The 16,910-nt window shown below is 39.3% G+C and overlaps 1 protein-coding gene across 7 annotated transcripts in view; it reads left to right on the forward strand.

Annotated features, from left to right (window-relative positions):
* APP (amyloid beta precursor protein) overlaps positions 1-16,910 on the forward strand; it is a 312,207-nt gene that overhangs the window by 114,738 nt on the left and 180,559 nt on the right. For all 7 annotated transcript variants that reach the window (XM_005201137.4, XM_005201138.4, XM_005201139.4 and 4 more), the window contains exons 4-5: positions 13,722-13,834; positions 16,244-16,437. In XM_005201137.4, the coding sequence (XP_005201194.1) occupies positions 13,722-13,834; positions 16,244-16,437 (307 nt within the window). The remainder of the gene's footprint in view (positions 1-13,721; positions 13,835-16,243; positions 16,438-16,910) is intronic.

The raw sequence follows: 16,910 nt of genomic DNA on the forward strand, positions 1-16,910 counted from the left end.
TAGTACAGTTGCTGAAAGCAATGTTCTCCGTGTGGGTGTCCAGCAAAGGAATGGAACTGGTAACTGAAAGGTCACCATGGAGAGTGGTGGAAGCTGTTGAATGCTGGGGCATGACTGTTAAATCTGAGAAAGTCCAAGCAGAAAGTTGAGGACAGTCTTCCTTTGTAATCAGTTATTCAGAGAGGAGTCGATGAGAGGGACAGAATGACTAGCTTCAAACAGAGAGTGGGAGGACAAGTGTTGCCTGAGAAGACATAACTCAAGCAAGAAAGTGATATGGCAGAGAACAGACAGCTGATCTGAGGGCTGAGAAAGAGTCTCATGCATTTGTTGCTACTGACCTTGAAAAAAGAATTATTGGAGATCATTGAAACGAGGCCAGATGGTGATGAGCCAGGAAGAAGGGCAAGTCAGAGGCTTCATAATGACAGTCCATAACTTTGTTGAGAAGTTTATCTGTGAAAATGCCTCTTCCTGTTTTGATTATAGCCTGCCTTACACATAGGTTTCTGAGTAAGGTGTGTGGACAAAACACTCTGTATGTATTTACTTCTCTGTATAATTTAAGGTTTTGGTGATCACTGGTGGTTCTCTTGCGTCCTCAAGCATCAGCCCGATTGGTATTTTGTTGTCAATTATGTGGGTTTTTAAAAGCCCCGTGATATAACCCCAATCAATTGCATCTTTAAAACCCATCAGTTAATGGAATTTTTTAGAAAGTCAGAAAGAAAGAGAAGTGTTAGGAGGAAGCTGCCAGTGAGGACACTTGCATTTTCAAAAGATGAAATAGAGAATTTAACAGGATATCTCTTCAGTATGCGCCTTTCATATCATCTCTCAAAAATATAGAAGACTGAACGAAGCTAATGATGAGTAGATATGAAGGAAACCTTATTTAAATTTCTGTATTTGAATTAATTGCATGATCATGAGTACAAATTATAATATGAGAAGTGCAAAAAGAGAAATAAGAGAAGAAGCAATGTTTGCTGGTAAATAGAGTTAACCATAGTAACAAATTTAATATCCCTTTCAATGATTAAGTATATGATATTGTGATGGCACATAGAATTGTGCATATAGTCTTCCCAGTATATTCAGTCTTATGTTTGTTTATGCTTAGACCTGTTTCTTTGGAGTTAGTTTCCCCTATAACCTCAACTTGTCCCCATTCCACTCATCATTCCTTGAAAGGTAGCCTTGATTTCAAAAACTTGACACTAAGCTAGTCTGCCCAATAGTGACCACTAGCCACCTGTGGCTATTGAGTGCTTGAGATATTCTAGTTCAAAGTGGTGTGTGCTGTAAGCGGAATACACCCATCAAATATCAAAGAGTTAGTCTTGGCAGCAGGAGTGGTGGTGTATATAGACTGTCTTAGTATTAACTTTTTACACTGATTACATTGTTGAAATGATAGAAACTGCACTATACTGGGTTAAAGAAATTGAGAGAACAGAAGTCTGAGCTGAGAGAATGCACAGGAACTACCTCCGACACGGGGACTGGGGGAGAGGGGACTGAAGACTTGCTTAATGGGTATAGAGTTTCAGTTTTGCAACAAGAAAACAGTTATGGAAACTAGTTTCACAATAATGTGAATGTACTTAATGCAGCTGAACTGTACACTTAAAAAATGGTTACGATGGTAAATTGAATGTTATGTGTATTTTGCCTCCATTAAAAAGAAAAGGCTATTCCAAAAAGGGTTCTATAATGCGATAACCTGTTACTTAAAAAAAAAAAAAAACAAACCTTAATAAGATTAGTTATAATGGATTCTGTTAAGTAGACCTATGCTACCTGAAGGAACAGCTGAATCCAGTCACTTGGGAACTTGGTATAAAAACAGAATCAGCCCCACCTGGACTTGTCCAATCAGAAACTGCATTTTAACAAGATCCCCAGGTGGTTCAAGGGCACGTTAAAGCTTGAGAAACCCTGCTCCAAATCATCTCTCAAAAAGTGTGGTCCATGAACCATGTGAATCTGAATCCCTCTGGGGAAGTGTGTTTTCACACGCATCCCAAGCACATGGATCCAGTCCAAGTCTTGGGGCCAGAGCGGGATGGATCTGCAGTCTAATCAAGCATCCCAGCTGACTCTGAAGCGGCTTAGAGTTTGAGAACCCCTCTGACCTGGAAAGATTATTTTCATAACTGTATCTTTGATGTTGGGGTAATTATAAATATGAGTAATAAGAAAATCCATTATTAATAAAATCAAGAATATGAGTAATAACTCCATAAAAAAGAGGCAACAGAACAAAACACATAACTAATCTTGGGTGGTTTGGTGAGAAAGGCATGATTCAGAATCTATGGAATATTGTAAAACCTGGAGAATCCCATGGACGGAGGAGCCTGGTGGGCTACAGTCCACGGGTCGCAAAGAGTCGGACACGACTGAGCAACTTCACTTTGACTTTGCTGAAATACTGAGCGTTACATAGAGTCAAGGGCCAAAGTTGAAGCTGATTCTCTTTTTAACTAGGCGGAAACCCCATGAGTCTTCAGATTTCTAATTTGTAAATGTGAATTGAATTTGATCAGTGACTTTTACATTTCCAAGACAAGGTTAAACTTGGAAAGCAAAGAATTTCCTTTATAGGAACTTCTCTGGGGGTCCCAGTGGTTAAGACTTCACCTTCCAGTACAGGAGCTGCAAGTTCAATCCCTGGTCAGGGAGCTAAGCTCTCATATGCCTCTTGGTCAAAAAGCCCAAAACATAAAATGAAGCTATATTATAACAAGTTCAGTAAAGACTTGAAAAATGGTCTACATCAAAATCTTTAAAAAAATTTTTTTAAAGGATTTCCTTTATAATTGATAAATGTGTGATTATTCAAAAACTCTGAAAGTTTTTACAAGAATTTAAATGCCACCCATGCACAGATTATTGAAACAGAAAATTTGCTAGGAAAATCTAAAACTAAGCTTTGTCTAGTTATTTTAGATGTCATATCTTCTCTTCGAAGCCTGTGTTAGTAAAGATCTTTTATTTTCATAAAAAGTCATATATTCCATAAAATTTCTTTGCCTTCATTGCACTAAATCGCTAATTAAGATGTTACAGTCAAGATTTTTCATATAATTTGTGTTCAATTAAAAGTAATGTCTAAAGAATTAAAATATTAAGATACAATTTTATTAAAATATATACAATTTGAGTTTATTTTTTATCCTCTTTTTAATTTTTTTTAATCGAAGGACAATTGCTTTACAGAATTTTGTTTCCTGTCAAACCTCAGCATGAATCAACCATCAGATCAGATCAGTCACTCAGTCGTGTCCAACTTTTTGCGACCCCATGAATTGCAGCACACCAGGCCTCCTTGTCCATCACCAACTCCTGGAGTTCACTGAGAAGGAAAATGGTAGTTGCCAGGGGTTGGGGAGAGGAAAAAGCAGGAGTGTCGTTCAGTGACTATAAAGATTCAGTTTTGCAAGGTGAAAAATTTTTAGAGATTTTTCCTACTGTAAGACATATATACCTAGCACTACTGTGTTGTTTAGTCACTAAGTCATAACTGACTCTTTGCAACCCCATGACTGTAGCCCGCCCAAGCTCCCCTGTCCGTGAGATTCACCAGGCAAGAATACTGAAGTGGGTTGCCATTTCCTTCTCCAAGTAAACATCTTTTTAACACAAGTTCTTTTCAGTTGACAGTAATTTCACAGTTGTTGAAAGTCAGAATCTTGACATGGAAGTGAATAGCTATGTCTTATCAAAATCTGATGTGGAAGCTTCAAATTTTTTTTAAGTAGGCATTAATCTAAGTTTTAGATTTAATAAATTTTAATTTATGTTAATTAATCATATTTAATAAATTTTATATTGATTTGTATTATTTTATTAGATTTAATAAATTTTAATATTATTTAATTTTAATAAAAATTGAGAGGATATTCCAGGGGATTGCCATATACCCCCTCGCCCAGTCTCCCCTAATTGGGTTGGCCAAAAAGTTCATTCAGTTTTTTGTGAAAGCATACAAAAACCTGAACAAACTTTTTGGCATATCCAGTATTAATATCTAATGGTACATTTCTTACAGTTAATAAACCAATTCTAATCCATTATTATTAATACAGTCTGTCCTTTATTCATGCTTCATTTATGTCCTTCAGTTCAGTTCAGTCACTCAGTCATGTCCGACTCTTTGCAACCCCATGAATCGCAGCATGCTAGGCCTCCCTGTCCATCACCAAGTCCCGGAGTTCACTCAAACTCATGTCCATTGAGTCAGTGATGCCATCCAGCCATCTTATCCTCTGTTGTCCCCTTCTCCTCCTGCCCTCAATCTTTCCCAGCATCAGGGTCTTTTCCAATGAGTCAACTCTTCTCATGAGGTGGCCAGAGTATTGGAGTTTCAGCTTTAGCATCAGTCCTTCCAAAGAAATCCCAGGGCTGATCTCCTTCAGAATGGACTGGTTAGATCTCCTTGCAGTCCAAGGGACTCTCAAGAGTCTTCTCCAACACCACAGTTCAAAAGTATCAATTCTTCAGTGCTCAGCTTTCTTTATAATCCAACTCTCACATCCATACACGACTACTGAAAAAACCATAGCTTTGATGGAACTTTGTTGGCAAAGTAAAGTCTCTGCTTTTTAATATGCCGTCTCAGTTGGTCATAACTTTTTTTCCAAGGAGCAAGCAATTTTTAATTTATGTCCTTAGTTTTTATCTAAAATCCTTTCTCTGTTCTAAGATCCCATGCAGCACACCACATGAAATTTACTTGCCATATCTAATCAGCGCTCCATAACAGTCTCTCATACTTTCCTCACGTTTGGCCTTGGCAATTTTGAGGAGTAGTGGTCAGGCTTTTTTTTAGGATGCTCCTGGTGGAATTTTCTTATGTTTCACCTGGAGTTACAGGTTTCTGGAAGACAGACCACAGAAATAGATTGCCTTTTTCATCATATCATATCAAGAGCCCCTGTGATCAACAAGATCTGTCACTATTACTGTTGACTTTGATCATATGGCTGGGATAGTGGTTGTCAGGTTTCTCCACTATAAACCTACTCTTTTCCCCTCATCGTGTACTGAACTCTTCAGAAGAAAGTCGCTAGGCATAGCCCACAAATAAGGAATGGAAAATTTTGCTTAATCTCCTGAGGGTATAGATGATTTTTAATTTTACACAAGTTTGCCTTTTACCACCCATTTTATTTATTCAGTTTTAGTGACTCATAGACATTTTATATTTTGTGTTATAATCTAATACTACTTTATTAATTATATATATACACACACATACAGACACATAATTGCTCAAGTTGTTCCAATTTTGGCCTTTGGGAGTTCATTCATTTGACTCCTGTGCCTATTTTGAAAACCCTCTTTTATTGTTTTCTCCACAAGATGCTCCAGACTCATATGTTTAGGCCCCAATCCTAGAATGCTCTATTTCTCCAGGGGACTCTAGTTCCCTTTATTGCAGAATAATATTAAAAATAGAGACCTGGGCACTGGGTGTGCTCATGGCTACTAGAACATCTGCTTTTAGGTGCTTCTCAAGAGTGAGGCATTATATTTGTGTAGTGTCCAACTTGTATGAATATTTCTGTAGCTAACTATCTGTATCGATATTAAGCTAAATATGCATTCATCCTTATGGCTCCAACTCTGATCTGTCACTTCATGGATCTTTCTGGCTCCTCCCCTGGGTTATCTGCACATTTCACTGACAGGGGCAAGCCTGGTCCTACCATCCACCTTCTATTTACACAGTTCTTCAGTTGTACACTTGCTGAGCAGTACCAGAATTAATTCATGCCTTTGTGAGGTTTTGAAAAAGCTGCACAAGAGCTAACAAATGCTTATTTTGTTCCTGTCTTTTTCACCTATGTCCTCTGCACTCTTTCCATCATCTTGCATGCTCAGTTACTCAGGCGTGTCTGACTCTTTGCAATCCCATGGACTGTATGGGATTTTCCAGGCTAGAATACTGGGGTGGGTTGCCATTTCCTCCTCTAGGGGATCTTCCTGACCCAGGGATCACACCTGCCCCTCCTGTGTCTCTTATATTGGCAGGCTGATTGTTTACCATTGTGCCATCTGGGAAGCTTTCATAATTATAAGACGATTGTTATTCAGAACCTGGGTCAAACACTGTTTCTCTGTTACACTCAACCTGCCATTTGTGTATGTAAGCAAGACCTGGCTCCATTCATTTGAAAAGTCAGAGAGAGGGTTTAGGAGAAACTTGTAGCTTTCACTTCTTTTGCCTTTTGCTTATCTTTCTTATCTGAGGCTTTGCCAATTTTCAGGAATCCCATTGCTAGAATTCTTCCTCACCCTTTCCTTTAACACTTTAGAGACAAGGAAGGGAGGTTACACCTTGGGCAGAAGTCCAAAGACCTGAAATGTTTCTAGCCAACACCAGTTTAATCTTTGTGAATTCATAGAAAAACAGTTTATTCATTTGAGATGTCTGTCTTGAAGAACATACATGTGGTTCTGGAAATTTTATTCAGTCTGTTCAGTCCCACTCCTACTCAAAAATTTAGGAAACTCAGTTTTGAGAAATTCTGCTCTTTGCTCCAACACCCTTCCCCACCTTTTCTCCATGTGCTGTGATTCACAGTCCCTTTGGTTTTACTTATAGTACTTTTACTCTCTGTTGTCTCCCTGGAATCATCTGTCTTTTGTAAAGGAATATAAAGAAACTGAAAAATACATTCCTGTCTTCAAATTTCATATTATGGGAGACTCTGTATTTGCCTGATTAATATTCAGTCCTACTTCTTCCTTTCAAAAAGAATTCCAGATTTTCCTCATTCGTGGAGACGATGTGCTCGACCAAAATTATTGTTTGCAAATTCCCTCACAGTTCAATGTGGCCAGATGACACAGCTCTGGTGGATGGGATGTGGATACTGGGTGGATGTTCCTCCCAGTGAAACATCAAAGCTTTAACAGGGTAAAAAAAACAAACAGAAAACCTTTATCCCTTGACCTGTTCCTGCCTGAAACTTGAATATGATCTCTTAATATCCTGTGGCTATTTTGTGATCACAAAGCATGCTGAGAAAAGCCAACACACAACGGATGGCAGTGCAGAACAGAAAGATGTTGTTGAGTCACGCAGTCGTGTCCAACTCTTTTGCAAACCAGTGGACTGTAGGCCACCAGGCTTCTCTGTCCATGAAATTTTCCAGCCAAGAATACTGGAGTGGATTGCCATGTCCTTCTCCAAGGGATCTTCCTAACTCAGGGATGGAACCTATGTCTCCTGCATTGCAGGTGGATTCTTTATCACTGCCCTAGTGCAGAAATACAGGAATAACCTAGTCTCGGAGAGCATCATGGAACATCTGCTGCAGCTTCACCCTTAATGTGAGACTTACGGGATAGAGAATTCTATCATGACTTTATGCTACTGTTTGTCAAGCATTCTCTTTTGTGTTTACCATGCGTTCCATTCTGTGCAGTGGAATGCATTTTTAACTGTTTATATGACTTGCTAGCTAATTTAAGTCTGGTTTTATTCTTCCATTGACCACATTGTAGATCACAACGTTATTTTATAGTCTAAAAGTGAATCCACTTTTATAAAAGCCAAAGAGAATTGGCCAAGTAACCCAGTTTGACCAGACTTTAAAAAACAGTGAGTTGAGTAACCACACTTGGATTGGAGTCCAGAGGTCCAGATTTTCAGGCCAGTTGCACTGCCAACTGGCTCTGTGGGCAAGCCACTTGACCTGGGTTCTTTTCCTCTCATCTGCAAAATGAGGTAATTTGAATAAGACAGTCCTCTCAAAGACCACCTAAGAGCCAGTGGATCAATGCCTGCAGAGTCCCAAATGAATTCGGTGCTACTGTTTACCTTGCCAAGACTTTTTAGCAAAGAAGCCAAGCAGAGATCTTGTTCCTTAGCTGTGAAAATTCCTTTTCAACTGGAGTGTGTGTAATATAAATTGTAAATGTTTAAAACAAGAAACCAGGTTGTGTGATTACCAGTAAATATGCACAGTTGTGTATTGAATTTAACTAATGAGATTGTTTTTGTTGTTTAGTCACTAATTCCTGTCTGACTTTTTTTGCAACTCTATGAACTGTAGCCCATCAGGCTCCTCTGTCCATGGGATTTCCCAGGCAGTAATACTGGAATGGGCTGCCATTTCCTTCTCCAGGGAATCTTCCCGACCCAAGGATCTAACCCATGTCTCCTGTGTTAGCAGGTGAATTCTTCACAACTGAGCAACCAGGGAAACTGCTAGGACTGAATGATGCCAGATTCCTAAAATTCAACATTAGCAGAAAGATGATTTCTCATTAGAATACTTAATTTATTGTGGTCTCTTTCACTTGGATTCTGTTCATTTTTTTTTAACCTGAGGATCAAACCAAATAAACAGAAATTTTGTTTTAAAATTAAAACTATGTATTAAACAGATGGGCTTCTGTGGTGAGTCAGTGGTAAAGAATCTGCCTGCCAGTGCAGGAGACCCAATTCAATCCGTGGTTCAGGAAATGCTCCCTGGAGAACAAAATGTCTATCCACTCCAGTATTCTTGCCTGGGAAATGCCATGGACAGAGGAGCCTTGCAAGCTACAGTCCCTCAGTTCAGTTCAGTCGCTCAGTAGTGTCCGACTCTTTGCCACCCCATGAACCGCAGCACTCCAGGCCTCCCTGTCCATCACCAACTCCTGGAGTTCACCCAGACTCATGTCCATCAAGTCGATGATGCGATCCAGCTATCTCATCCTCTGTTGTCCCCTTCTCCTCCTGCCCTCAATCTTTCCCAGCATCAGGGTCTTTTCAAATTAGTCAGCTCTCCACATCAGGTGGCCAAAGTACTGGAGTTTCAGCTTCAACATCAGACCTTCCAATGAACACCCAGGACTGATCCCCTTTAGAATGGACTGGTTGGATCTCCTTGCAGTCTAAGGGACTCACAAGAGTCTTCTCCAACACCACAGTTCAAAAGCATCAATTCTTCTGTGCTCAGCTTTCTTTATAGTCCAACTCTCACATCCATACATGACCAGTGGAAAAACCATATCCTTAACTAGACGGACCTTTGTTGACAAAGTAATGTCTCTGCTTTTTGATATTCTGTCTAACTTTCCTTGCAAGGAGTAAGCATCTTTTAATTTCATGGCTGCAATCACCATCTGCAGTGATTTTGGAGCCCAGAAAAATAAAAGTCAGCCACTGTTTCCACTGTTTCCCCATCTATTTTCCATGAAGTGATGGGACCAGATGCCATGATCTTCGTTTTCTGAATGTTGAGCTTTAAGACAACTTTTTCACTCTCTTCTTTCACTTTCATTAAGAGGCTCTTTAGTTCTTCTTCACTTTCTGTCCTAGGGTCACAAAAAGTCAGATATGGCTTAGCGACTGAATAGCAACAAATCGATGGGTAGCTGTTGTATAACACAGGGAACTCAGCTTAGTGCTCTGTGATGACCTAGAGGTGTGGGACGGGGTAGGGGGCAGCAGGGAGCAGTAGGAGGAAGACTCATGAGGGAGGGGATACATGTATATATGTATACGTAGAGCTAATGCACATGGTTATGCAGTAGAAAGTAACACAACATTATAAAGTGATTATTCTCCAATTTAAAAAACATATATAAATAAAATGCAAAAGATAAATAAAAATAAAAGTGAGCATGGTTCTATGTGGAAACTCCCCAAATATACTATCAGTTTTTTTTTTTTTTAATTAAAAAGCTATTTCTTAGAGCAATTTTACATTCTCAGCAAAACTGAGTGGCCACTACAAAGAGTTTCCACATATCCCCTGTTGCATCATAGTTGGGTTTTTTTTTTTTTATATCATAGATTTTTAAGAATAATGTTTTTAGAATTAAAAAGAGAGCAAAGGTAAACCGTATTAAACTAAACCAGATTCTGAGAAAGGATTTGTTATATTTTTACCACTTCTCTTTCATTCCTTATTAAATAAATTTTAACAGATTTTTGTGGTTTAATTGCTTTAACCTTTCCAATGTGTAACATTCTAGTATGTGCCATCAGTTTTGAAAGTAATATAAACAAGACTGTAAAATCCAGTCTTTGATGAATTTTATTTTAATGTTAGAATACAATGAGTTTACTGTTTTGCCATTAGTCCCGAGGGCCTATTAAATAACCCGTATTAATCCTTTAAAAAAGCAATCTCATTTGAGGGACATATATTTCTTGACTATGTGCAATATTAGAAACCTAAGGGCATCTTCACACAGTGAAATGAAATGCCATTTTCCAAATAAAAAATACAAATCAAATATCCTTTTATTAAATTAATGTCATATGTGTCCTTTTGATGAACACTTGATTTTACCAAGGTAAATATCTTCCAGTGATTTGACTTTGCATTAAAATCTACTCCTTAGCAGATTGGCCTCAGGTCAAGTAAAAAAGGACACTTTGTCGTTCTGCAGCTGTTATCCAGTTTATGCCACAAAAACTGTTTCAGGACAAAGTTGAGAGTATCCGATATCTTCTTCTGATTGTCTCATGAACTGATTTAACAGCTTTGGCCCAGGCATTGAATCTTCCCAGATAATTTGTAAAAAAATAAAAAAACATTGCTTAGTATTTCTGATGTTTGTAAATATGGCGATGTGTGTGTGTTTGTATGTGTGTGTGTGTGTGTGTGTGTGTGTGTTAGTTGCTCAGTTCAGTTCAGTTCAGTCACTCAGTCATGTCCGACTCTTTGCTACCCCATGAACTGCAGCACTCCAGGCCTCCCTGTCTGTCACCAACTCTCGGAGTCCACCCAAACCCATGTCTCTTGAGTCAGTCAGTCAGTCATGTCCAATTCTTTGCAACCCCATGGACTATAACCTGCAAGCCTCCTCTGTCCATGGGATTTCCTAGGCAAGAGTACTGGAGTTGGATAGGCATTCCCTTCTCCAGGGGATCTCTCCAACCCGGGGGCTGAACCTGGTCTCTTGCATTGCAGGCAAATTCTTTATCACCTGAGCCGGGAAGCCCAGATGTGTATGGTAGTATGGCTTGACAGTTCGGAGCTGGTAAATCAGGCAGGCATCTTCAGGCCACTGTCGATTCTGGCCTCCTGTGGCCTTGAAAATAGGATGCCTCTGGTATAAAGTATTCTTGCTGTGTGTGATTGCCTGCCCTGAGAAACCATGAAGAGTCCACTTGGAGAAAGATGTGTTGGTTTCTGATGAGGTTATTTTTGTTTTCCATTCTCCCAATTCATCTTTTTTTGGGGGGGAGGTCTGTTTTATTTGTTGTTTTGTTTTATAGTATTCTATGTAAAAGCAAAAGAAAAATATGACATCATTTGCATTATTATGTCATTTCTTTCCTTATAATTTATATCTTGATGTTTGTCTCTGGGGTTTGGTTATAGCCTTCTCAAGGTAGGTGGCGTTATGTGTGTTTCTGGGAAAGTGTTAGTCACTCCCTGTGTCCCACTCTAGAGACCCATCACACAGCTGTTGTGGAGCTGAACTGCAGTGATGCACGTGGAAAGCCAGCCATTCCATGGACTCAAAAGTTTCCTTCCTCACCAAGTACCACCAGCATGAAGCCCCTGGGGGCACCGTGTCTCATAATTCTTGCATTCTCTGTGACCCACAATGCAATGCTGTGGACACCATCAATTGTTTCAGAGATTTGAGGAATGATAAGGATCTTTATCCCCTGTGATTTGCTTAGACTTTTACCTAAGTATTATTTATTAAAATAAATACTTAAATTTCATGAGGCATCGTGCATGTTTGAACTAGAGACAGACTAAAATTTAAGTGCATTTTTGGAAAGATAGTTTTAAGGAATCCTTTTGTTTAAAGGGTTTGAAAAGTTGCTTTTTCTCCCCCTTCTTAGAACCTTTATCTCCTTATGTATCATTTCAGAAAATTTCATGTAACATACTATGGAAGTAAAGAAATGGTTCTTGTCTTTGCTGATGTGTGGACAACTTGTATTCCTTGCTTGTTTGTAGTTGTTGGTTTTAATCTGTTCTTGCATGTCTTGCTTGAAGGATCATGGTACCTTACTCAATGGTCTCCTTGATTACTCATCATCTTATGACAGGAGTCCATCTTTCACTTTATTAAAGAGTTTATATGGGAATCAAACGAGCGCATCATTACTGTTTAAAATGTCCTGTGGCCTGTGTTACATCCAAAATGATTTAAAACCTTAGACTCTAAAACTAGAGTCTGCCATATTTCTCCAGTCTTTCATTTATTTCTGGACATTTTTCCCCACCTACCTTATGTTCCAGCTGTAGTGGACTTCTGCCTCTTCTACAGATATGCTTTGTCCTGTTTTCTTCCTTTGCACAGAAGGTTTCCTTTTGCCATGTGTCCATTCACCTATCCATCCATACATCCATCCATACATCCAGTATGGTCATGTTTGCTAGAACTAGACCATGGATTGGGGGTAGAATGTTAAACAAGATAGATACTGTCTTAACATTGCATTCATTCCTACATGGCCCATTCCTGTTCATCCATTTAGACTCATTTCTACTGTTATTTCTACTTTGAGATCATCCCCAGTATCCTCAAGAAGATGTGTTCACTATATTGATCTATCACTTTATCTCTATTATAGCATTTAATTTCTTCATTCATCAAGACATTTATTGCCTACTGTGTGCAGAATCTATACTGAAATTGGGGATACTGTAGTGAAGTAGTACATGGGGTGTACTTGTGACAGTACATGGGGTCACAAATGTATTATGTATGCTGTTTGTTGTTTTAGTCGCTAAGTCATCTCCAGCTCTTTGCGACCCCATGAACTGTAGCCCACCGGGCTCTTCTGTCCATGGAATTTCCCAGGCAAGAACACTGGAGTGGGTTGCCATTTCCTTCTCTGCTGCTGCTGCTGAGTCGCTTCAGTTCTGTCCGACTCTGTGCGACCCCACAGACGGCAGCCCACCAGGCTCCTCTGTCCCTGGGATTCTCCAGGCAAGGACACTGGAGTGGGTTGCCATTTCCTTCTCTGCTGCTGCTGCTGCTAAGTCACTTCAGTTGTGTCTGACCCTGTGCGACCCCATAGACAGCAGCCCACCAGCCTCTCCCGTCCCTGGGATTCTCCAGTCAAGAACACTGGAGTGGGTTGCAATTTCCTTCTCCAATGGATGAAAGTGAAAAGTGAAAGTGAAGTCACTCAGTCGTGTCCGACTCTTAGCGACCCCATGGACTGCAGCCAACCAGGCTCCTCCGTCCATGGGATTTTCCAGGCAAGAGTACTGGAGTGGGGTGCCATTGCCTTCTCCAGTATTATATATATAAACATACAATACACATATGTGTATATGTAGATTTTATTTAGAAAGTCAAAAAATGCTAACTTTTGTGTTAGTTTCAGATTAATATGTCCAAGAAAGAGGGGTGGACAATTATTTATTTGGATTCTTCTCAAATGATCACCTTGGTGAAGTCAATCTGTAATTTTTTCACCCTAGTTGCAATTAAGTGGCAGTTTTTTGTATGATTACTTCACAGAGATTCATGTTCAATAAATTAAAATTTCACTTTAAACACATAGAAAGTATTTAACCATCAAGGTAATGTGACAAGGAACTTGGCTGTTTACGGAAGCAGGACTCAAAATTCTAAAGATACTTCTTCCTGCTTTGACTACTTCATCATTCTAAATGCAACGTAACTTCTCTGAAGTTCTTTTAGCCTGTCTTTCCTTGATACTGTCACCAGGATAAGATCCCTGGGATGCAGACAGAATGATGTGAAGCTGTTTTCTTTGTTTGCAGTTGGCGAGTTTGTGAGTGATGCCCTCCTTGTTCCCGACAAGTGCAAATTCTTACACCAGGAGAGAATGGATGTCTGTGAAACCCACCTTCACTGGCACACCGTGGCCAAAGAGGTACCAGCCCTTTCATCGCCCTCCTTGCCAAGTGACAGTTTCATAGGGATGATGCGCAGGGACACTGTAGAGGGTGTTTGGAGGCAACAGCTGTCTGTTGATAAATGTGTTTTTTTTTTTTAATTATTACCGTTAAAAATAAAAATCTTCATGAATATTTTAAGAGGATATCTTGAGACAACAGCTGTGTTGATCAATAAGTTATTATTTTAAAAAGCTATCCATGAGTATTTTATGTTTAGTTAGATTTGTTATGCTATGTCATGTTTTATAAATTAGAAACTATAAGTTTATACTCTCTATAAACCTTAAAACATACCTTTTTAAAAATTTTTGTAATTTGTGTGTTGTTTTCGTTTGGCACGTGCCAAGTTTTTATGCTTTAACTTTTTTCTCTGTTATCCATTGGGGAATACAGTGGTAGAGGAGGAAGTAGCTTGTCCAGTACGGGCATGAAAGTTACAGTTAGATCTGAGTTTTGCCATCAACTTTGTGTTCAGTGCGTCACGCTGACGCCATCATTTCTCCATAGGGAGGAAGTCTATGGCACCAGTTCTGACTTTTGCTAACCCCCTGCTTTTAGCAAAGCCAATAAGACATAAAGCAATTAGCATAAAATGTCATTTTTTATATTATTGCCTTTAAAACTGCTTTGTCTCTTTAATATATTATGCATTTTTTTCTGATAAATTTGTATGCTTTTTTTTCCTTTGTAATGAAATCAGTCTCCCAGAATTAGGTTCCTTGATTTAGTTCAGTGGTTCTCAAATGAGGTCAGTTTTGCTCCACATCCCTTCCCAAGGACATGAGCCAATGTCTAGAGATATTATTGGTTGTCACAGTTTTTTTGTGTGACAAGGGGTGATACCATTGGCATTTGGTGGCCAGGGGCCAGAATGTTCTGCTAAGCATTCTTCAGTGAACAGGACAAGTGTCCCTTGTCCTCTAGAATAATCTGGCCCAAAATGTCAATGGTACTGAGATTGAGAAACCCTGATCTAGCTCCATTTACCCATTGCATCATAGCCTTAAAGCTGTTAGGCAAAAAACACCACTTAAGATTCAGCATTAATTTTGCCTTTTATAAAATAATATGTTGTAAGCAACATTGTCTTTATATAAAAATGTTTCAGAGCTAATTGATATTAAGAAAACAACCTAGATGATTTAAAGCCCAGTACCCATCTGATTGGGTTTCCCAGGTGGCTGGCTCAGTGGTAAAGAATCAGTCTGCCAATGCAGGAGATGTGGGTTCGATCCCTGGGTCAGGAAGTTCCCCTGGAAGTAGGACATGGCAACCCTCTCCAGTATTCTTGCCTAGAAAATTCCATGGATAGAGGAACCTGGCGTGCTACAGTCCATGGGGTCGTAAAGAGTGAGATATACCTTAGCAGCTCAGCACACACAGATGCCCATCTGACTACCTTATTTTTCATTTCTTCTGGAGTTTAAAAAATTAATTTGCCACTGAGAAACAAAATGAGTCTAATTCCTATGAGGTCAAAGTACACTCTGTAAAATTTCATTCTTTACTTATGTGTATTGAATTATTAATCTTTCCTCTGTCACCACTGGGTGCTTTCAAAGCTTTATGTTAATTTTGATTTGTGGGAATTTAACAAATCCCAGGAAAGCGAAAGGATTTGAAGGAGAAATCTCTAATGACTTTAAGTTTTGATTCATGGCAGAGGATAATTTCTTCTTTTCCTAAGACTCTTACTTTGAAAGTGAGCCAAGAGAGTTGCAGTTGCTCAAGTAAGATAGATCCAAGTAGATCCAAGTGAGAGTAGCTTCCATCCATAAAGGAAGTGGAAGTGAGTTGGGGGGATATATATGTGGAACCATCACTACTTCCTGATATGCTAATGAGGCTGGAAAGAATTGATTTTCTGATAACTGTTCACTGTAGAGGTTTCTTCTATGTCTTAGCTCCCAATTTATTTCTACTCATATTGTTTTTATTCATTTCTATAGTATAACAACATATTATAGTTTAGTCTCTTAAGTCATTTGTGACCCTATGGACTATACTCCACCAGGCCCCTCTGTTCGTAGGATTCTCCAGGCAAGAAAACTGAAGTGGGTAACCTTTCCCTTCGCCAGAGGATCTTCCTGACCCAGGGATTGAACCCATGTCTCCTGCATTGCAGACAGATTCTATGCTGTTGAGCCACCAGGGAAGCCCCATAACAACCTATCTCTATTAAATAAGTATCAAAGTTAAAAATTAAGGGTACCAAAGTAGCTTGTGCTAAAGAAACGACTGCAAATCCACTCAAAAAGCAAATGATTCTTTCCACTGTAAAATTGGTCTCAATATGCTGGTCCTGTGTCTTTCTAGAATTGGACTTTCTTAAAATGAAGCCCATCTACTCCAGTACTTGTTGTTTTCTCCTTACCTTTTTATAGACCTGTAGTGAGAAGAGTACCAACTTGCATGACTATGGCATGTTGCTGCCCTGTGGAATTGACAAGTTCAGAGGGGTGGAATTTGTATGTTGCCCACTGGCCGAGGAAAGTGACAATGTTGACTCCGCGGATGCAGAGGAGGATGACTCAGACGTCTGGTGGGGTGGAGCAGACACGGACTATGCAGATGGGAGGTAAGGTGGCCTTGATGTTTCGTCTCTCCTAGGTGCCAGAACATCTAACATGTAGTTTTCTTTCTTCTATAAATGTATGTCTTTCTATTTCTTATTTATGTGATCTCTCCCACTCCCATCGAAGTTTGCTTTTATGGAATAAAGTCTAACCATGAAGTTCTGTTCTGGTTATAGCCTACCATTTAATTTTAGTATAATTAATCAGCCATCACTGAATTATTGTAACTATTTTATTTTAACCTCACGAGTTGGGATCAAAATTCCACTGGCATTATAATAGGTCACTGGTAGTTCTGCAAAGACTTGAGAGCTGGGTGAATGACATGGTCTTCTGTTTTGGTCTGTAGTTTAGAAATTTGGGGAAGGGATTTGGGGATTATTTCATCAGTCATTGGCTAAATCTGAATTTTTCTTAAGAAGGATTTTGTTTCTGTTTGTGTGGGTTTTTGTTTTTGTGGGGTTTTTTGCCTTTG

The sequence above is a fragment of the Bos taurus genome, chromosome 1 (assembly GCF_002263795.3).
Source record: "Bos taurus isolate L1 Dominette 01449 registration number 42190680 breed Hereford chromosome 1, ARS-UCD2.0, whole genome shotgun sequence".
Taxonomy (NCBI): domain Eukaryota; kingdom Metazoa; phylum Chordata; class Mammalia; order Artiodactyla; family Bovidae; genus Bos; species Bos taurus.